Genomic DNA, 23,599 nt, shown 5'->3' on the forward strand with positions numbered 1-23,599 from the left:
AGGATCCCAAGATGGGCTCCCACCAGTGAGCTCACTGGATCCAGTCCGGCTTAGCTTGAGCAAGGTGGTTGCCTTCAGACAACATTGAAAGCAGGTTCTCAGAAGAGGGGCAGCCAACATGGTGCCCTCCAGATGTTGTTGGACTACAACTCCCATAATTTCTGATCACTGGCCATGTTGGTTTGGGCTGATGACAGTTGGAGTCCAACAACATGTGGAGGGCATCATGTTGGTTGCTTTAGATGCTGTGGTGGCACCCAGGTTCCAGACAAACTTTGTTCATTAACATCCCATGTTTTCCCCACAGTGGATGAGGCAATTGTATTCAAGCACGCCAACAGCTACTGCTTGCCGCAAGCTAATGTATTGTATTCTTATAATTCATCCTAGGTTCTTAGGGTGAAGGGTGGGATCATCACCATCACCATAGTAATGATATCTGTCAATTTTGGTTTGCAAGGCTGATTCTGATAAGGATCTTACCTGTGGAGTCAAAAAGGTTCCCTACCCCTGAAGTAAATGGAAGCAGTCAGGGTTTTAAAGAACCGTTGTGAGATTAGACCTGGTAGCCAATCCAATAAATGATTACATTTCTGGGATAGTATTAGGATGCTGGTCCTACTCGGAGAAGAGCCATTGCATTTTAATGGCTATGACTGTTAACTTTGATGGGTTTACTCTGAGTAGGACTTTGTTAAATGCAACCCCTAGTCTTTTTGTTTTTGTTTTTAATGACTTACTGTCATTGAACCGAAAGAAGCAGATTGTGATGAAACTACACCCTGTTGCTCCTCATTCCTTGTATTGTATTGCCTACCGGTAACTGGTTTTAGAGAGAACCTACCCTGCACACTGAATTGCTGAAACATGTTGACTACATTTTTCTTTAACATATAAAAGGACACCTATTTGTTTCCTTGCTGGAGTTGTTCCATGGACCTAACATGGTGTAGCTTGTGCCTTAAAATACCTTAAAATATTTGGCTATGGTATTGTATCACAGCCTTGATGTGCCCTTTGTGGGTGGGAAAGTGTACCTTATTAGGCAGCAATCATGAAAAGCTTGTCAAGACGGGAGGATAGAATTGCAAGTTTTGATATGCCCATGTGGATGAATACCCTTCCAACGTATCTTGGAGCTGGCAGGTGCTTCATGCTTTGCTTCCACAAAGTAATGATAAACAATGTGACATCATTATTCCACCTAACCCTATTTATTTTTACCTTTTTTGGTGAGTATATCAAACAAAGACTACTAATGCAGGAAAACACTCTTCTAATACTTTGGATTGGTTCAGAATTGTGAGGTGCAGGCTTAAAACATCTTTTCCCCTTGTAATGTATGTCTCCACCCAGATGGTCCAATTGTGGTGTGTGTGTGTGTGTGTGTGTGTGTGTGCGCGTGCGTGCGTGCGTGCGTGCGTGTGTGCTCTTATGCAATGATTTTTCTCAGAATGTTGAGTGTAATTCTGTTCATTGCATTATAGGATTGGATATTACTCAGCAATTTCTGGAGGAACCTGATATTTTCTTTATTTTGAGACCTCTGTGCTATTTCCATTTGTAGTTAGCATTCCTTTTTCTTCTCTGGTATGTTGATGGTTTCCCACCAACACCACCCACCTTATTTGTTAGCTAGTAAATTGATGTATTCTTGGGTACTATAGGTTGAAGCACCTGCAACTCCATCTCAGATACTAGTTGCATTTGTAATTAGTCAATTATCTTTCACTATAAAGAGAAGGATTTATCTTTTTCCTGCTTCATGCATATGCAAGACAGTATTGTTTTGTTCAGGAAGTTGCAATACACTTCATGTTCCTAAACAACTGAAGTTTAGTATGTTGTTTTGAATAACTCCTCCTGGTCTTATCTCTTCATGCTGCATCACTGGAAGTGTGTCTTTGGGTTATGTGCTTCTTCTTCATTCCTTATTTCACAGAGAAGGCAACGCCTGAATCAGGGATTTCAATGTGTTTAAATAAATGTAAGATTTCCTAGTTTAGGTGCTAACTTTTTATGCATGTGAGAAAGTGTCTGAGCTCAAAAAGCTACCCTGATTTTATCAACGCATAGAAGCAAGATCATATAAGGATTGTCTGAATACCCCCATGTTTGCATACATTTCAGTTCTCCCTGCATTTCCCAAAACACCTGTTTCTCCCACCTTGTGGTTTCAAAATGCCTACATTGCTTGCTTTGAAAATCATTGTTGTTGTTGTTATCATCATCATTATTATTATTGCATTTTAAGGGCCAGAGCTCACCACAGTTGCTGACTTTGGTTTCATAGCAAGTTACCGTATTTTTTGCTCTATAAGATGCACCAGACCATAAGACGCACCTAGTTTTTAGAGGAGGAAAACAAGAAAAAAATATATTCTGAATCTCAGAAGCCAGAACAACAAGAGGGATTGCTGTGCAGCGAAAGCAGCAATCCCTCTTGCTGTTCTGGATTCTGGGATAGCTGCGCAGCCTGCATTCGCTCCATAAGACGCACACACATTTCCCCTTACTTTTTAGGAGGGAAAAAGTGAGTCTTATAGAGCAAAAAATACGGTAAATTTAATGCTGCATAGGAAGCTGAGGAGGAGGAAATATGAGGTAGAATGCCTGAGCCTGCATCTGGTTTCTGATCCTCCAGACCACTGAACCAGAACCAGTGCCTGGCAGACAGCCCCATACGCTACCTGCAGCAGAAAGTGAGAAGTAAGAATGGTTCCTATTGCAAAGGATAGTGAAAGTGAATATTACCTCCTTGAAATTTTGCATCTTCTCCTGCAATCTTCAAGCTACTCTTTTCAGCCAGATCTCTAGGGTGTGTGTGTGTGTGTGTGTGTGTGTGTGTGAGAGAGAGAGAGAGAGAGAGAGAGAGAGAGAGAGAATTATTTCTTTCTCCCTTGTTGCAGGGTGGGGAGTCCTTCTAGAAATTATAAATAGAAAGGCCTTTTTCTATTCAAGCCCATGACAGAAAAATCTATAATGAATCTGTTGCAAACTTCTCTTTGAATTAGCTTGCAGATTGTGTACTGAAGGACAAGTATAGGACTCAGCTAAATTAGTGACCCTACATAGGCTTTTTATGCTTGCTAAAGCCATAGTCAAAATGTTAGCTGTCCAGCTCAAACTCATCAGATATTGGCTTCAATTATGTTTCTTAATTGTTGGGAATCTGATTGAATTGACAGCAATCATTGTTGTTACCAAGACTTGCCTTTTCAGTTCTCCCTCCTGTAGTTCCAAGGACTTTGAGGCAGAGAGGTCAGTGCCCTTCAAGCAAAGCCCCATTTATTGTCCTTGATACACTACCTTCATGATAACTTCCAGCTGAGTCAATATTATTTGCAAACAAGCCTTGACATGTTGCTTTGATACATCTGGTGCTCTGTGTGTGTTATGTTTTATTTAAGCATTCCTGTTATGACCTGAGCTTTGTCATAGCATAAAAGCTATGTATGCAAGTACTTAACAGTAGCATTCTATCTCCTTGGTTTGGTATTAATTTTGTGTACTCTTCTTTTGCTGCCTACACTGTGCTATAGTTTGTCTACAATTACATTTTAACTAAAGCTTGAACCATTTTAATATGCTAGGAGATGTGTTGGTTGGAAATGGTTATACTTGTGCCTTGAGGTGATATTCTCAAGCTAAAGAGTCCCTTCACATTTTATATAGCACAACTCTTCTGAAAGACCCCCCAAGGAGACAATGGGTGCAGAAAACTATTGCTGCTATGCTGCCATTGCCGAAACAAAGCAGGCACACTAATGTGCCATTCTGGAGGTCATAATTGAATCAAGTTTTCCACCACCTATATTTAGTACCAAATCTAAAACACTACAAATGAACACTTAACATATAAAATGCAGGGCTGGAGAGAGTGTAATTGAGTTACACTGTCACCCAGCTAACCAGCACCATGCCTAGATGTTCAGATGAAAATAAAACTTCAGGGCCTTCTGAAAAGACTGCAGTGTAGCGAGGGATTTGGTTTATATCTGCTCCTTTCGTCGGTGCAGATTTAGAGTGTAGAACTGCAGGAGTTACTCCATGGAACCCCTAGAGTTGGAAGAGACTCTGAGGGTTATATAGTCCAACTTCCTGCAACCTGCAGTTCCCCATCCAATTTGAAACCATACTGGACCCTGCTTAGCTTTCCAAATGTGCTAGCAGTTTTATTGCTGCACCACTAGGAGGCATTCCACTGATTTAGTCCTTGTGTTAGTGAACAACATTAGATAACATCCTGGATTAATAATTTGGGGTGGGGGAGCAGGCTGAGTTCTTTGCAGTAGTAGAGGAGAGTGTGGTTGGGTAGTGATTGAATCAACTGCCTGAGTTATTTCTGCTTTGCACAGATGGACTATTGTAGGAATGAAGAACCTGTGGCCTGCCAGATAAATGTTGGACTCCAGCTTCCATCAGCCTAAAACAGCATGACCAGTGGTCATGGATGGTGGGAGATGTAGTCCACAACATCTGGGGGGGGGGGCTGCAGGTTCCTCATCCTTGGTTTACTCATGAGAGCCAAACATGTCCATCAGCCACCAGGGGCAGGGCATTTTAATAGGCACACCACACCTGCAAATGTTAGAAACATCTATGAACCTAAACCTCACAAGGAAATGGGCTGGCTGACCATGACACTGAAATGAAAAAGAGCTTCCTACTACCAAATCATCAAACTTATGTTTAATCAAGAACATGAGGTCAAGGTATGCAATATGTGGTCAGGCTGATAGTCATGGGGCTGTCCCAACATGGGATGGGAAGATCATCAAAAGCCACTATCCTTTGTCCTCTGCACAAAGTCCCATGTGTATACACAAACTTCTCACACATGACTTTTGGAATCACATGAGGACTGGGTAGAGCCAGATAACAAGGAGAAAGAAATCTCTGGTGTTCAGATCCCAAGGTTCTGACCAACATCCCGTTTCTCTATTTCTATACCCATAATAATGTGTGCCACTGTAAAAGCATGTGCTCCATGCAGTGATAATAGGGAATGCAGCCTTAAAATGAATTAAGCTTGCATCTGTGTTCTGAGGTTTGTCAAACATTTGACTCTCAACTGCACATTGAATGATTGCTGTACTTCAGTTTAACAAATAGGTTAATTGCATTTCTGCTTAGGAATTTGGCTGTGCTTAATTATAAATGATGAGGAATTATTTCCATTTTTAATTCTTAACAACCTGTTCTGTTTGAGCACAATTGCTGCACATTCAGTTTTATTCCTACCTGGTTGTATGGCCTGCTTCTAATTCTCCGTTTTTGCGGGCCGGGGGAGAAAAGGCAGTGCTTATTTTTAGAATTCAGTTGGGATTTGGGTGGTGATCCATCTGCACAGCCAGTTGAGATGAAGTGTGAATATGTTATGAGGTGTGCTACAATTATTGAATCATATTGTGTTTCTCTCTCTCTCTCTCTCTCTCTCTCTCTCTCTCTCTCTCTCAGATCTCATTAATGGAGCCCAGGAACAGTGTGAATTGCCTCCCATGGATGGCTTCCCCCACTGTGAGGGCAAAATAAAAGTAAGACTAATTTCCTATTGCATTTATTTGTTGAGTGGGCCAATGGTCTGATTTGATATAAGACAGCTTCCTAGCCTGAAAAAGCCCCATATATAGAATGGTGTGTAGAACAGATCTTGGACCACTTACATCGTGTGCACAGCAGTAAACTATATATTGATGCCTTGACTAACACTGAGATTATTCTACATGTCCATGCATGAAATATTAACATAATGTAATAATTAATGGCCACAGCTGACTTTGCTGATCTCAGACGCTGCTTTCTACCAGTTCACCCATATTATATATGTATGGTTGGTATTGTAGTTAGGCTTATAAACCCCATATCTGTTGACTGTATGTGTGTGTTTTTTATCTTCCAGTGGATGAAAGATATGTGGCGATCTGATCCTTGTTACGCAAGTTACGGTGTGGATGGATCCACATGCTCCTTCTTTATTTACCTCAGTGAGGTCAGTAAATTTGTATTGCGACTGATATGTAGAGCTGTTTAAAAATCCCAATGACTGATTGGATTTTAAAATAAAATTTCAAGCAGTAATCATTTAGCACTATAAATAATAATTAACGCTAACCACAATTTAACCCCATAGGCCCCATGATAGTGGGGAGAGGCAAAGTGGCTCGGTACAGAGTTTTTTAGTAACCTTTAACTGCGATTTAGATCGGTGGGCAAAAAAGTAATTAGTCTTGCCCTTTGATATGCACACTGCATTGTTCTTATCATAGTCTGCATAATTATGACCAATAGGTTTCATTTTTCCAGCAGTATGTTACCGTTTGTACTTTATAACACCTGTGAGATGAAAAATGTCCCCCCCCTTTATTTCTCTCCAGTATAACTCCCTGCATATTCAAAGTACAGGCTGACTATGAGTTATCCTGGGTAAACTCTTAAATTTTGTAGCACTTTAAAGATTTGTTCCCTTTTAAGGAAGGTCTTTCCTTAATAGAATTTAACTGTCTTTGAATCATCAGCATTTCCTGCTGATGTAGCTAATGAAGAACATAGAATTCTTCTTTTAAATTATGAAAATGCTATGTGCATACTGTGTGTCATAGTAATTCTCCTCTCCCCCCCCCCTCAAAATGGCATATTCTCTCAGCATTCAAGAGGTAATGAAAGGCCAAAACATATTCTTAGAGCAAGTTAGCTTGTTAATATCTCCCTCACCTCAGGAGGTATCATAGTGTTTCCTGGCATGTGTCAGTGAGTATTACCGGTATCTTTTTATAGACATGCTAATTAAGCTCAGTATAGATGATGGAACAAATACAGTTCACAAGAGAATGCCAGCAAAGGAGTGCCATAACTTGGGTGAAAACAGATTTTTAGAAGATCAGTACATCCAGTATTGGTGGCTATTGATCAGCTTGTGGCTTAACGTCTAAACTGTTGCTCATTAGATTTACAGTCTATCTTACTACAGTGGTACCTTGGGTTACATATGCTTCAGGTTACATACACTGTAACTTTAGGTTACAGACTCCGCTAACCCAGAAATATTACCTTGGGTTAAGAACTTTGCTGCAGGATGAGAACAGAAATCGGGCGGTGGCGGGGCGGCAGCAACGGGAGGCCCCATTAGCTAAAGTGGTGCTTCAGGTTAAGGACAGTTTCAGGTTAAGAACGGACCTCCGGAACGAATTAAGTACGTAACCAGAGGTACCACTGTAATAGGTTCTGGGTGAGTTAAAATGGTTTGAAGAAAGAGATGGAACATGCAGTCCCAGTGGACCTCAACAGTGGCTCTTGCTGTCATTTGTTGGCTACCAGCTTACACTGGGCAGCACACACTCTCACAATTAAAAGAAAATAAAAGCATTCTAGAACAGTTACAACATTGTAAAAAGATTCACAATTAAAAACACGATTTCATCCGGTGATCTCAGGGTCGCCAGGTGTACAGTATTCTTCGGCCATTATTTAGGAACGTTTTCAAATTCCTCCTCACTATGATGCACCTCACTAGAGGAGGGCATTCCACAAATGGGGAACCACCAATGAAAAGTCCCTTTTACATGTCATTGCCAACGAAGCATCCCCTATTGGTGGCATCAACAGCAAGGACTGACCTGCAGATCATAGGGTACAGGGTGTTTGATACTGAGGAAAGAACTCTTTTAGGTACTTGGATCCTAAGCCATTTAGGGTTGCATATGCTAGGACTAACACATTGAATTAGGCCCAGTAGCTCCCTGGCAGCCAGTGCAGTACTTTCATGACCTGTGACACATGGTCCCATTGGGCTGCCATTGCCTTGTGATACTACTTCTTAAGAGTACTGGGTTCCATTTATTTGGTGGTGAAAGCTGGTAATCAACTATTGCATGAAGCTTCATTGTTCAACATCTATAAATATATCACACACAGATACTTCTGCAGGGATAATAGAAAGACAGAATTGCAGTGGAAAATTATTTTGAATATGTTCTTTTAGAGTGTAGGAGTAGCATATTCTCAACCAGTTCAGATCGGAGAGTAATTTTGCGTTTGCTCATCTCATTTTTCTAAAAAGCAAGATGTTATGATAAGGCTATAAATATATAAGTTTGTGGAGCAAGTGTTTTAACCTCATCAGTTACACTTTTTAGACTTATTTTCTATGTTGTGTATTGTTGAAAAGATTTTTCTTTACCAGAGTCCATTACCCCATTTTTAGGGTGATTGTAAGAACTGAAATCTGGGAGAGGTGCATATAAGTGTTCTGTGATACCTACAGTAGTATTATATGACCTAACATGTTGGCTAGGGGAACACCCTATATACTTCCATTTTGTGCAAGGCCATTATATACAATAGGTTAGAGCTATGCAGACAATGGGGCAAAATGTTGTTTATAACACCCAATTCACCACCAGTGCTCTCAGCCATCTTGTAACTATTGATGGAGAAAAAAGATGTCAAGGCCTAGTGATATACAGTGGTACCTCAGGTTAAGTACTTAATTCGTTCTGGAGGTCCGTTCTTAACCTGAAACTGTTCTTAACCTGAAGCACCACTTTAGCTAATGGGGCCTCCTGCTGCCGCCGTGCTGCCGGAGCACAATTTCTGTTCTCATCCTGAAGCAAAGTTCTTAACCCGAGATACTATTTCTGGGTTAATGGAGTCTGTAACCTGAAGCGTATGTAACCCGAGGTACCACTGTATAATGATTTGTGTTTATCATGTCCTTCTCTTGACATATTAGGATGCTTCTGTATTTATGAAAAAATAGTGAATCCTAGATCTTCAAACACTCCAGAATTTAGGGATTTTATGAAGTACTTCATGTGGCATTTGTTACAGTACATAATTGTATAGAATTCATTGTGCTTCCCCGAAGAACAAATGATCCATGTTACTCATCAATCTGTTTTATGTTTAGTGAACAGCATACATAAAAGTCTTTGGGGGTTTCCTAAGAGGTTTCTTTTTGACAGCACATAAAATTAATATTGTTTGGTCATGGTATTAACCTTGACCTTAAATTCAGCATACTTAATCCTGTGATTAATGTTATGATTAAGCTAAACAGCAAATTCTGGAAGCTTAAATATTTGTGAATTCAAGCATGAAATAAAATTCTAATAACCACTACAATGATGTGGATATATGAATTGTGTTGCTTGCTAAAGATAACCTGGAACTGGTGTCTCATAAAGTAATTTGTCAATAGGCAGTCTTCTTTTTGCAGCAGACTCTTCCCTGGTCTACCTTTCTATCTGATGCTCCAAAATCATGGAGCATTATTTCTTCAGGCATCCTCTCAGAGATTGATGGAAGATTCTTTCTCAACACAATTTGATCTTTAAATCAATCATCATAATTTTCAACTAGAGTTCTAGACATGCATATTCTGCAATAAGGAATGCAGTAGTTTCAGTAAGGAATGAGAACAGTACTAAAAAAGAGAATTGGGTTTTTGGGGAGTGGATAGCTTAGTAATTCACCATAGGTGGGAGCTATTTTTCTCCAATGACTTCTGACGAGGAGATTCTGCTTAAAATGTGCAGTTATTCCTCAGTATGTAGCATGGTGCTGCTTCACAGAAACAGTGAAGTACCTCTGCTGCAAGACAAAATTATAAAGTTGCCTGTGAAGAAGCTTGCTTGGTAATAGTGTGCCATTGGTTAAATTCTGATTGCTGATGACAGTTAAATCCTACCATCCCTCTGGCTGTTCTTTCTATCAGAATTAGGCAATAGAGATTCTGACATGGTCAGAAGCATTTCTTTAGTCATCTATTTATTCCACACACACACACACACCCGTATAGAATAGTGCTAACAAAAAGCAGATTATATAAGGCTATCTCTTTATGGATTAAATTCTGAGCTATAGCCTACTTTAAATCACAGAGTGTTAGTCCTGTCCTAGGACTAACAGCAGTTTGGGGAGGGGGGGTGTTTTTCAGCACAATGGTGCAGGAGGAAAGTGTTGACCATGGACACGGTGGAATCCTAATCAGACCTCCTTGCACTTTCCATTTCTATTTTAACAACAATAACAAAACATTAATGAAAGTAATGAACAAACCATGGTAGAGTTAGGGGCAATTTGGCACATGGACTCAAACTCTTTTGACTGGCAAGTTATCAACTCCTCTGCTAGCACCGAAGATTTTGGTGAGTGGCAAAGGTTTTGGCCTTTTTTTGGTAGTGAATCATTTTTAAGTGTTATAGGTTCCTTATCACTGGAACACTCATTTTTGGACTGTAGAAAAGTATTTGCTGTTATGCATCCCACGTGTTTTTGGATGCCAATGTGCATTGGGATTAGTACCACCAGGAAATCCATTATGATAGGAGAATGGATTCATGGCATCCTGTGTTCTCATATATTCATTGTTGTTGGCATCCGTCCGTCTCGAGAGACAATGTAAGGGAAGTGTTGCCTTCTGTGGATATCAGTGTTCCTTCTACTAAATAAATAAAGTCTTAATGTCACAGTTTTTTATTTATTATTGACTCGTATTGTGCTTTATTCTTGCATAATGATTTAAACACATTTTTCTCCATGTGCCAGCTGTCCTGTTGTGCTGAGCACTCCAATTTTCTCATAGCAACTTCTTCAGGGTTATTTCATACAATACGTATATGATATGTTGAAGATTTGATCAGTTAATGAAAGAGAGCCAGTTTATTGAAGAGGCCAAAGATAGGACTTTTAATAGCCAATCTGTTTTCGTCGTCTTTTGAAAATGCTATTGCTGTTGCTACGATATCTTCAAAGAAGTGCCTCTTTTTTGGTTTGTCGCCTGCTGACCTTGTGCTGTTTTGTTATGGCTACCAGCAAATGAGAATGGGATCACATCAAGGATATAGTTGAATGAACATCTTGCTTGATGCATCTGAAGCTGTGCCTAACAAAAGATCCCTATATCTGCAGGTTGAAAACTGGTGTCCCCGTTTACCCTGGAGAGCAAAAAATCCTAATGAAGAAACTGATCAAAAGACGATGGTAAGGAGTATGTCTCAAAGCTTTCAAAATGGTTAACAAAGTGGGCCTTGGAGTTACCTTAAGTTCAGCTTTCTGTGTAGGGAGAAAAAACCAAAAACAAATCTTGGGCCATAAAGTAAACCCTAAACCGTCTGAATGCCTAGTAATTCTGGTCCTAATCTCACACACTTGCTTTTTCTTGCCATTCTTTTGGAAACATGCATTTGTTGGACATACTTAGAAGTTAATACACGATTTTTAGATACTACAGCAAATATTTGGAAGCATACTTTTTATATTGCAGGTAGGTCTATTCAGTCAGCAGACATATTTGGTGTAATGTATGAAATGACCAAAGTAATATGGGGGGAGGGGAGAACACACATGATGAGCTCAATTATCACACAGATAATATCTGAGAGCTTACTTTCCATTTCCCAACTTTGTGAGTTTGAATTTTGGAATATCTGTATGCATTTTTTAAATAAATGAAGTGGAATGACACTGTGCCTCACACACCCACACACTTTAGAGAGATTTCCTATTAGGAAAAAAAAATCATTTTTGCAATATCACTTTTAAAACTTTTCTGTTTAATTGAAGGCTGAAATCAGAACGAATTTTGAATTGCTATACAAAATGATGTCCAGGCATGAAGAGTTCCGGTGGATGATGCTACGAATAAGAAGGATGGCAGACACTTGGATAGAAGCAATTAAATCACTTGCTGAAAAACAAAACCTGGAGAGGAGAAAACGAAAAAAAGTGAGTTCTGCTCCAAGGCAGAAATACCATTTACATTGCTTCATCTAGAAAACTGCCCATTAGCTCTAAGTGTCGAGTAGGAGTTGGTTCAATATACTTGCCATATGTCAGTATACCCTCTTTGTAGGTCAGAGAAAAAGAGAGAGGTAACTAAGCTAGCAATGCAAAATGCTTCCAATTGGTGACACTTAACTAGGTAGTGTATGCTAACTAAAAACCAGTTACAATTCTCTGCCAGTGGGATTTTAATCCAATTAAAAACATGAATCCAAGGAAAGGAGCATTTTGAGGATAAAGCTAAAGTAGTATCTGAATAACCTTGATTCTGGATGGACAGGTATTGACTTGCAATCTCTCCATGGTGTTAAGGGCCCAATAAAAACTGATTTCAAATGTCAGACCCTCCAAGTATCCCTGTTTTCCAGGGACAGTCCAGGATTTACAGAAGCCATCCTGGTTTCTGATTTGATCCTGAAATGTCCCGCTTTTCCTTAGGATGTCCCTATTTTCATTGGATAAATGTTGGAGGGTATGGAGTTATGCGACCCCTGAGCCAAGGAGATAAGTAACTATGCAACCTTTAGAAGGCAGCCCTGTATAGGGAATTTTTTAAAAGTTTGTTTTGTTATATTTTTATATATGTTGTAAGCTGCCAGAGTGGATGCGGCAACCCAGTCAGATGGGTGGAGCATGATGATGATGATGATTAAATAGGACATTCCTATTTTCATCACAGAGAAAATAGTTGGAGACTATGAAATATTAGCATTATGTATGGAATACCTTTATTTTAATCCAGATGTCTAGAGTTAGAATTATACCCCGGGTGCACTTTTTCATTGCAGAATTTATCTGCAATGTAGTCCTTCTAGGACTAAAAAGGAGCACAAAAAGCACCTGGGACACAAAATATCCTAAGAAAACTAATTGTATTTTATATGTGGGGTGCTTTTTGGCCTTGCAAATACAATAATTTGGGGTATGATTTTCCTAGTCATCACAGAATCATAGAGTTGGATGAGACCATGAGGTATCCAGCTCCCTGCAATGCAGAAATATTTTGCCCTATGTGGGGCTCAGAACCACATCCCTGTGATCCAACCAGGTTGGTGCAGGTTTATGGTGAGATGGTGATAGTTGCCATTGGTGTACTTTATTGCTCCAGCCACTGTTAATATCCTGGCATTTTAAAAAAGTCCCATGGTTTTTTCAAACAAAAACTGATCCAGGAAAAGCATTCATTAATTCTTCTGGCACCAGCCCACATGGCTCTTTTTGGGGACATCTTACAACCCCAAGTTTCACTCCAGTTTTGTTTGGGATATAAAAATGTCCCCCAAAACTATTTGTGTTATGCCTTTCTGTGGTCTGAGTCAGTGATAATGTGAAAGCATTTTTGGCAGTCTCCTTTCGGCCATAAGGAAATGATTTAATTTTCTCACAGGGTACCTCACAGATAACCTCTTGTTATTGTAATGAGAATAATTGGGGTTAAATCACATTAGAAGTAACTGGTACTAATATAATTGGCACCACCAGATCAGAAGGGGTCCTGTACCAGCAGTTAAACCAGAGAGTATTTATTCTGGATAGACATTTTAAAAAAACAAAACATTAGATTGTGCAGAACATGGACTAACCTTCAGGGATTATATAATTGGAAACTAAACGATATATCCTAACCGTGAATACAGAATTTGAAGAGAAACTGAAACCTGCAACAACCTGCCAGACTCAGCGGAATCACATTTAAGATGTAACATCAAATGAATGACCAATAAAAAGCCTTAAATATAGTGTATTGCTTTTTGTTATTGACTGCATACTGGGTTCTGCAAACAGCTAAGGGACTAAGGGCTTTGGGTTGTATGTGTATACGTACTTACAGGCAGGGAAGCCCACCACAGTCCACATTAGATGATTCTCTAATCACCGTTAGATTAGAGAATTAACTTCCTATTAATATTAGGCAGGCACCTTCATTGTACTGGTTTTTTTGGTGCCTTCTAAAAACATTTTTTCCACCAACAAGCATCCCTAGAAATGTAATTTGATCATATGCATTTGTTCTCAGAACTGTTGCTTTTATCTGTATTTTGATAATTGTATTGTGTTTACTGTTTTCAAAGCTTATTTTATTGCTATATTGAATTGGTATTTTGTATGTTTTATGTGAATCTCTTAAGAGACTGTGATTTAGTGGTATTTGAATTTTGCTGGCTAAATAAATGATACTGCTAAGACAGTAGCCCTGTTCATGTTTCACTCTTGCGCAGGGCATAAATGTTTAGGGAGTGGGGAGTGGCTCACTTTTAGTCCCACCATCTTACTTGTTCTGTAAGGGGAAAATACCACTGTATGAGCACATTTGCAGGAGCTCCACGTAGTCTGAGAACCTAATTGTGGTGTGTGTGTGTGTGTGTGCGTGTGCGCGCGCGCCAACCAGTGGCGTAGCGTGGGTTGCCTGGGGCAAGGCAAGTATCGTTGCAGCTGTGATGCCTGTGAGCATCAAGCAGGATGGGGTTTTGGTCAGAAGTGGGTATCTTTCAAAAGTCTATGCAAAGGGAACCTGAGCAACTGGCCATCACCAGTTCTGTGTGAGGCAGAGGGCGTGCTATTATTATTATTATTATTATTATTATTATTATTATTATTATTATTATTATTATTATTTTCTTTTTATCTTATGAAATTTTGCACCCCTAACAATTTTGCGCCCAGGGCAACTTCCCCCATTGCCCCGCCCATGCTACGCCACAGGTCCCAGCTGTGCAGATCCCCAGCTCACAAACAGGAAGCTTGCACATGCTTCTCACACAAAAGTGAGGCCTTGCTTCTCTCTCTGCACACTTCTGCCCACATGAGTAGGTCTGAAGTAATTTCAATAATTGATGCCTTTGAATGCATGACTTATTCTCTTAGTTTCTTTTCCTTTTGCATTGTGCCTGTTAGCCTGTGAGTCTGTGGCTGAGGAGTATCTTGTGTGTGTTTTTAACATTTTGTAGATGCTGTAAATGAACAGCTCCACATGCTTAGAAAATACTAGGTGTTTTATAAGTGATTGAAATAATTAAGTACAACTATTTAATATTCTATGTTGTAGCAATTGGGGCTATTGATGTAAAATGATGTTATAGTTAAACCCTCTGTTCAATATATATCCAGTACTGAATACTTACATTTCAGCTTTCTTTTTCAGGTCCTTGTTCATCTGGGACTCCTCACAAAAGAATCTGGATTCAAGATTGCAGAAAATGCCTTTAGTGGTGGCCCACTTGGTGAATTAGTCCAGTGGAGTGATTTAATTACATCTCTCTATTTACTGGGCCATGACATTAGGATTTCAGCTTCATTGGCAGAGCTCAAGGAGTAAGGAGATTATTTTCCACTTTGAAACTTGAGTACCAAAAAACCCCCTTCCTTTAACTGCAAACTCTCTTGAAGCCTTTATTCTACAGCCTATAATTTTGTGAAGAGGAAAATGAAAGTGATAATTCACTAAACAGATGATAAGTAGATTATTTTCATAAGCTAAATATGTGCACCATGAAAAGCATAATATGTTTTCATTGTCACTGCTTCCTCCTTAGGCTTCATAAATGAATGCTGGAAAATTCAGAACTAAGCAGTTCTATTCTCTGCCATTACAGGTGTGCTAGACATCTGCAGCAAGAGAAATGTCTTCTAATTTGTTTCCTCTTTTTCTTAAATAACCTTTATTTCCAACATGAAACTGTTTATCAGCAAATTAGATTGGTTGTGGTTAATTTGTGTGAAAGCCATCGTTTTTTCAGACAGGTTTTGGATTTTGAGCTATTTTCTGAAGATCCTGTTCTTCAGCACGCGACCCATAATTTCCAAATTATTTCCAAATTAAGCCCGTGGTTACACTGTATTGTGCTGGGGGTAATGTTTAATAGCACAGGTGGTGGTACAGTAAGCCCACAACGCATGCTCACTTAATTTGTTTGCATTCAGCCTTGCGCTCTTGGCAAAAAATGCAAACAAATGATAAAAGATAAAAGGCAGAAAGGGGGCAGGCTTCTGGGAACAAAGGCAAACCCCACCCACCATGACATCTAACATGTTTTGACTATACGTGGTTTTAGGCGTGATCCCAGGAACGTAACCCCTGCATAGTTGTGGGCTGACTGTATTTGTATGTCAGAAACCGATGAGCTTTGATTTCAGGGCCCCAAAGAACTGTTCTGCTGTACCATAGCTCAACTCAATAAGCCTGAAAGACTTCTCTATTATGCTTCCTTGTAAATTAAGCCACAGAGTTAATGTATGGCAGCTAGTCCCGGAAGTGCGCGCGCTTGTATTTGTATAATATACATAAGCAGCCATGAATTAAAATGTTTACAATATGGGCTTAAAGGATTAGTCATACTATTTGGTGACACTCCTTTGGTACATGAATAGGCCCATTTGTGCAAAGAATTATGTGAGTTTAAAGTACCGTATTTTTCGCCCTATAGGACACACCGTCCCATAAGGCACACCTAGTTTTTTGGGGGGGAAATAAAGGGGAAAAAATTTATTTCCCCCCCAGGCCCGAGCTTCCCCCGACCCCAGCCCCCAGAACAGGCAACTCTCCGCAAGCCACGGGAGCCCAGCGCCGGGCTCCCGCGGCTTGCGGAGAGGTGCGCGAAGTCTGGACGCGCTGAGTTCAGCGCACCCAGCCTTCGGCATGCAGGCAACTCTCTGCAAGCCGCGGGAGCCCGGCGCTGGGCTCCCGCGGCTTGCGGAGAGGTGCGCAAAGCCTGCATTCGCCCCATAGGACGCACACACATTTCCCCTTCATTTTTGGAAGGGAAAAAGTGCCCCCTATGGGGCGAAAAATACGGTAATAGGGTATCCCTATCTGTTTTAATCTGGTCTGGTTTCACTGTATTTCTGCCAGTGCAGGGAGCACATGTTTATGCTAAGGAAGTTATCAAGTGTTAACCCTGTTGTGGACATTTCCATGTATCAATACCTCTGTCAGTAGTGCTGTTTGCTGAAATTTGAGACTAATGCGATTTCAAAATGAGACTAGCATAATTTCTCTGGAGACTGAGGATCTGGCAAGTTAGTTGCATCTGGAAAGACCAAATTTTTTGAGGCAAGCTTTGGTCTTGGTAGAGAGCCCACCAGGCCCCTCACTTTCCCGATACATAAAACCCCAATAAGAAATTGGAAGCACATTGTAGCTCACCTACTACAAAATGGGGAAGAAGAGCTATTGCGCATGTGCACACCCATGTGCACACCCACACCGTGGTAAGCTCAGGGATTTATTCCTCTTGCAGTGTTTCACAAGTATACAATACAAGGAGAATTGGCTTCTCTGAGACATGTAGCTCACAGAGGGAAAACAGAACCCAAGGTCTGTTGTGAAGGTTACCTATCAGTATTGGATTGCTAGGCAGGAAATGGGAAGGTGCACTCAATGAAGGGTGTGGAATTCCTTATAGGGAAGATGCCCTCCAGCTCCAACCTATTCCATATCCTGCTTCCATTCCCTGACACAATATTCCACTTCATTCTAGTGGGGCTCCTGGAGAAGGCAGCAGTGAAGAGTAGAGGACACGAAAGCCATGTTGCACAAACCATATTTTTCACATTAGTCTTTGCCTGCACACTACAGTAAGCCATACTACAGTTTTCTGGGACTCTGTGGGTGTGCAGGTACAAGGAGAGTTGGTTGCAACCATTATGCTTTCTTCCTGGTCTTTTTTTAACTCCTCTGCTGAGCTAACCAACGATTTGGCTTAGCTTGTTTTCCAAACCCAAGTGCTGAGAACAAGCCTTGGCTGTAGCTCACAGTTAGCAAGGAAAGAGCCTAACCACAAGGCCAGGTTTTGATGACGCACTAAATCAAACCATGGCTTAAGATGGGATGAGTAAAGTGACTCATCTCCAGGAATCCACATGTTCTCACAGTCCTGGTAAACCATAGTTTGACATATGGTGTTCTGTGAACCAGACCAGCAAGATGTTAGATCAGCACTGATCATTTGAGGGTTAGAATACTGCCTTGGACAGGCTTTTGGAGTTGCAGTGACTCCTGCTCAGACACTGCTCTTCAAAAATCCTGTTGAGGCAATACATGCGTACACACACACACACACACACACACACACACACACACACTGGTTTGTTAGTCATTCTGTCTCTGGGAATGGAAAAATAAAAGCTCACTGTTAAGACTAAATTTATTTCATTCTTATGTATGAATGCAGGAATTCGGTGGAAATGAAGTTTTTCTTTTTTCTTACTATTAGGATTATGAAGAAGGTTGTTGGTAACAGATCTGGCTGCCCAACTCAAGGGGATAAAGTAGTGGAACTAATTTACATTGACATTGTTGGACTGACTCAGTTCAAGAAAACCCTTGGACCATCCTGGGTTCACTATCAGTAAGTATTCCTTTCTAAAGCAGTTTATCAGAAGGAATTGTGGTTTCACATATCTAGTGCATTTTTACAACTTTTTCCTCCTTGTCCCTGATGTGGAATCTGAATTTTTAAACTAGCCCTATTTTTGTGCTGCTCTCCTATAGAGCATTCACATAAGGCCATGACGCCTTACCCAGGCAGTCCTCACATCTTGTGTGGACGTCGGAAAAAAACTCCTGTGTATGAGTAGCTTCTTTTTCATAGGAGCTCTGTTCATTTGCAAGTCTGTGCACAACAAGCAGCCTTGCTCTTGCTTTAAGACACAAGTGCCCAACCTGTAAGAAATTGTATGACAGTAGCTTCTTCATCCCTTATGTCCCTCAAGGCCAGAGCATTGGGAGTCTACCCCCTGCTTCAGTGAAGTGGAACTGGAAAATTCCTGGATATCAGGAGGATAAATCTTGCACAGAGCAGGAATGTAGTATTTTTTTCTTAAGACTAAGATTCCTGATTTATGCAAACCTGAATCTGATTCTACTGTGGAATAGCTAATCCACTAACTTGTCGTTTATATGCCACTGAAGAAGAAGTTTGAAATGCATCTGGCAATTGGAGTCACTACTTTTTGCTGATTAGATTTATTAATCTCTGTTTTGTTATCTGTTTTGTTTTTCAATACTTGATTATGCGTATCTGAAAGTAAACTTAACCAAAATAAATTGTATTATTTTGCATTCTTCTTGCTTTTTAGTTGCTTTAGTTTTTTGTGGTCAGGGTCACTCAGGTGTATTTATTTTGGTGCACTGTGAACAAACCTTGTATTCATACCCGCCCTTCTCCCCACTGACACCCAATTACTTCCTCTTACAAACAATCCAGGGCTTGTTTTTCTATCCAGAGTGGTGAACTGAACTACAGTTTATACTTGCTCTCCAAATCATGTTTTCAAATCAGCTTCAAGCTGTGGTTTGCCATTCTAGTTTGGAGTGAAAGCATAATCCATATTTGGATGACTCAAATGTAATAGGCTTACAGGAAATATTTTTTTCAGATGAGCAAGGAGAGTGTGCATGTGTGTGCAAGCTTTATCACGTAGCACCAAGCCACGGTTTGCAGTTGTAGCAGAACAGAACCTGAAAAACATAATTGAAAATATGAATGGGCAACATATATTCACTCATTTTTCATTCATGTAGATTTACATTGCCACTGGATTCCACAATTTTAGAAACTGAGCAGATTCTGTTAGGAAGAAGATGGGAGGAAAAAATGTGCCTGACAAATTAAAACCTCATTGTTTTCCTTCTTCCTAGTTCATTAAATATATGAAATAACATGAATATTTCAACTTTTCTTTGCTGCTTTTCTTTACCAAATGGTTCAAATTGAAAAAAGGCTGTTTTTAGCATTTGAGGTAACTCAGTTAACTATTCATTTTGCAGCATGAACTGAGTAATGGAATAAAGTGCTTTGGAAAGCTATGGGCTCTGGAGGCATTTGTTGACGATGGGTTCCAACAATTTCTTGCCTTTTCAGTTCAGGAAGTTGAATTAGTTATCCTTTGGTTTTCTTAAAGCTTTCTGTTTTCCAGTTATTCTTTGGTACTCTATAAAGTGGAAGTCAGCAAAACACCTCCAAGTGGTATAGCATTAAAACTGCTAGCATATTTGCAAAGCTAAGTAGAGTCTGGTATGGTTTCAAATTGGATAGGGGACCATGTGTTGAGATTCCTGCATTGCAGGGGTTGGACTATATGGCCCCTGGCATCCCTTTCAGTCCTATAATTCTATTAAAAGTAGAGGAGAAGAAAACTTAACAGTAAAGCTACTTTAGGAATCACATTATATACATTTTCTTAACTTTGGTTTACTTTCCTTCAAACATTATTTTTAAGAGTGCACCATATGCATAACAGTGCATTAAAACTTGACTTGGTGATTCATTTCTTTGTTATCAGTGTTAATGCAATGGGGAGAATAATAAATATTATGTAACCTGTCACTGTATTTCAGATAGTTAATTCAGCCTACTCATTTTGCTAATCCTTATCTTCCAAGAATCATCCCACGTCCTGCATTTGGCTTAAAACCAAATGCTTTTATTCAAATCCCACTCTCCTTTCCACAGTATAACCCAACAGCTTCCTTCTGCTGTATGATTTATTCTACTAAATAATACGTTTGGTTCCCGACAAGCACTTGATGTAATCAAAAAATAATTCTGCTGCTGCAAAATGTTTTCACTGAAAGCGGTTGACATGAAGCTTTGAATTTCAGCTACCCAGTGCAGACTTAGGGGACTTAGAATGTGGAAGTATCATGGATGCATAAAATAGAATCACAGAATTGTAGCATTGAAAGGGACACCGAGGGTCATCTAGTCCAACCCTCTGTAATACAGGAAACTCAGCTAAAGCATCCATGACAGGTGGCCATCCAACCTCTGCTTAAAAGCCTCCAAGGAAGGACAGTCCACTTCCCAAGGGAGTCTGATCCACTCTCCAACAGCTCTTATTGTTAGAAAATCCTTATTTGTGTTTAATTTACTGCAGCTCTTCTCTTCCCCCCACCCCACCTCTTGATCCCATTCCAACTCTGAAACTGCCTTTCAAATACTTTTCCTATCAAAACTTCTCAACAAAGTACTCCTAGGCCATTGTTGAGAAGTACTTCTAGGCCATTTTTCAGTGGACACGTGCCAATAAGAATAATAATACTTGGTATTTAGGGAGAATGGGCCCTTTCTAAGTCCCAAGATTGCTAGGTTTATTATGTAAATTGGCCCGTGGTGTTGCTATCAGAGGCAGATGTTTACCATATTTTCTTTGGCATGAATAAATATGAATAGTAACCATGCTGATTTGTTGATGCATATCATGGTATTGCTTTTATTCTCAGTTATGCCAGAAATTTCTGTATCAGCTTTAGAAGGCATGGTCACCAATTACTAACACTGTTGCTGCCTTCCTTTATCTTTGCACAGGTGCATGTTACGAGTGCTAGATTCATTTGGGACTGAACCAGAGTTTAACCATGCTCATTATGCCCAATCTAAAGGCCACAAAACTCCATGGGGAAAATGGAACCTTAACCCACAACAATTCTACACAATGTTTCGTAAGTTCAAGTTGTTTACAAAAGCAATTTTTGCTTTTCAGAATAGGAGTTAGCCCTCGGAGTCATCCAAGTCGAGATATTACATAAAAAAGAATATATGTCCACATATTAAACTGTTTTTATAGGTCTGTAGTTATTTTGGTATCCTTCACTTTTAATATTATAAGTCTTTGAATATAATGAAAGGGTAAACATATATTCTAAGCACTTATTAAATGCTAGGGGCTGCATCCCTGCTCTCTTTGCTGGACCATCCCACCTACCCTTATCAACCCCCTCACCAAAGCCACCCCCTCCCCTTACGCATCATCAAAGACACTCTCTCCCCTCCCTCCTCTTCCCTTTTCTCCTTACATCTTGCCAGACATCTTGCTCACTTACCTGGGTCACCCATCCTCTGGCCTGTGCCACCTCCTGCCTTTCTATCTCCCTCCTCCTCAGCCCCTTATGCTGCTGCCTTGGCCCAGCAGTTCTGAGACCAGTTTTGTGTTTTTTTTTACCATGCTGTACCTCACAGTGACGATGTGGGTTAAGCCACAGAACCTAGGACTTGCTGATCAGAAGGTCGGCGGTTCGAATCATCGCCTGGTCCCAGCTCCTGCCCACCTAGCAGGCGTTTCCGTGCGCTGCTCTGGTTCGCCAGAAGCGGCTTAGTCATGCTGGCCACATGACCCGGAAGCTGTACGCCGGCTCCCTCGGCCAATAAAGCGAGATGAGCGCCGCAACTCCAGAGTCGGTCATGACTGGACCTAATGGTCAGGGGTCCCTTTACCTCACAGTGCTACCTGTCAACAGCCATGTGAATTGCAGCATGACAATATCCTTAGGAAAATACATAATAGAAGATAAGACTTATGACAGTGTTGCAGTGATGCATAATGACGCAGTGCTGACTTTTTGTTTGTTTGGTTGATTGGTTTACAGCTCACACTCCAGACAATAGTTTCCTTGGTTTTGTTGTGGAACAATATCTGAATTCCAGTGACATCAAGCACTTCAACGTAATTAAAAGGCAGGACCAGTCGCTTGTCTATGGCAAAGTTGATAACTTCTGGAAGGTGAGTTGCTATGCTGAACAAATCTTTTCTTGGAAGTTCATTTTCAATGACTGAGCAGAACACAAAGTTGCAAGCTTAAACTGAGCTATATTTTAATTAGTGTTTGACAGGTACTTTTTAGAAAACAATGCCGGCAGATATTATCTGTTCAAAGAGGTTTTTAACAAAAGATGCAGCTCCTTTAGACTATAGTCTTGTGCACAATTTTATGTCATTATATGTTCAGCCAGGTTTATTGCACCATGTTTATAGCTGAAAGATTTGGAAGGCAAAAGGGACATGCCATTAATCTGTACCAAGCCATTAACTGGTTTATCATAATGTGTATGAGTAAGTACAAACATTTGACTCTTCTCTTCTCCCCTCTCCTCAATTCTCATGCATTGAAAAGAAACTTAGAGCTCCTGGTTGGCTTCTCAGTCAAACTACTTTCCATATTATATCTGAATATTGGAAACAAAAACTCTCCTTGCTGTACTTACTGGGTGGAATTGAACATCATGCTCTTCCAATCATTCTATCTGTGCAAGCATTACAACTTGTCAGGTGGAATGATTCCTCTCTCTCCTATCTCCTCAAGTTGTTCAGGTGGTTTTACTGCCACCCCCCCCCCAAAAAAATATTCAGGGAGTGCAGGAGCCAAATTGTACATGTGGAAGTCCTTGAACAGGGCTTCTGCTGATGAGGCTGGTTAGGTGATTCCTGCCCACTGTCTTTAACACACTATTACATGCACTGCTTCTGTGTTCCCATTTGTGAGATTTCTAGTGTGAGTGTCACATTCTTTTTACCAAAGGATCTCCAGCTAATTGTCAGCTTACAAATGCCTCCAACAAAAATCCCTGTTTGCAACACTCTCAAGTTTCTTTGTAATCAAAGTATTCACAATCCTGACCATAGTGGAAGATAGAGGCCCTGATTTTTGCAGCTACACATTGTGAAGCTACAGAACAGCCAATGGAGACTTACTCCAACTCTCTCATTTGTTATAAGTAATTGGTCTCTGGGTAGCAGCCTCTGGCCAAACTTGCTTGTGGATTCATGTGTTGTTGAACTTGTAGGTACTGAAAGAAAAACAGAAGAGTTGATTTCTCTAGTTTCAGTTATTATTTGTCTTTCCAAAATGCTCAAAGGAATTGCTTTTACATGTTTAAAGATCCATTGAATTAGGTATTATTTAAAAAGTATTGTTTATGATAAAGTGCCAATGGTAGACTAGGCCATTGGCACTTCCAAAAATGATAACCTATGAGTTATCTTTTCTTTTGCCTAAAGTTTTTTTTTCTTTTTTACTTGCTGACTTGCTGTTTCCCTG

The 23,599-nt window shown here is 40.2% G+C and overlaps 1 protein-coding gene across 4 annotated transcripts in view; it reads left to right on the plus strand.

Moving 5' to 3' along the window:
* The window catches only part of MGAT5 (alpha-1,6-mannosylglycoprotein 6-beta-N-acetylglucosaminyltransferase), a 128,741-nt gene that overhangs the window by 69,591 nt on the left and 35,551 nt on the right, over positions 1 to 23,599 (plus strand). For all 4 annotated transcript variants that reach the window (XR_014009601.1, XR_014009602.1, XM_081199729.1 and 1 more), the window contains exons 4-11: positions 5,461 to 5,537; positions 5,903 to 5,992; positions 10,912 to 10,983; positions 11,566 to 11,727; positions 14,927 to 15,096; positions 17,997 to 18,131; positions 21,093 to 21,226; positions 22,151 to 22,284. Coding sequence is in view for 2 of the 4 variants with exons in the window: in XM_081199729.1 (XP_081055855.1) it covers positions 5,461 to 5,537; positions 5,903 to 5,992; positions 10,912 to 10,983; positions 11,566 to 11,727; positions 14,927 to 15,096; positions 17,997 to 18,131; positions 21,093 to 21,226; positions 22,151 to 22,284 (974 nt within the window). In the remaining 2 variants the exon portion in view is untranslated. The remainder of the gene's footprint in view (positions 1 to 5,460; positions 5,538 to 5,902; positions 5,993 to 10,911; positions 10,984 to 11,565; positions 11,728 to 14,926; positions 15,097 to 17,996; positions 18,132 to 21,092; positions 21,227 to 22,150; positions 22,285 to 23,599) is intronic.

Source organism: Podarcis bocagei (assembly GCF_964188305.1).
Source record: "Podarcis bocagei genome assembly, chromosome: 1".
NCBI lineage: Eukaryota > Metazoa > Chordata > Lepidosauria > Squamata > Lacertidae > Podarcis > Podarcis bocagei.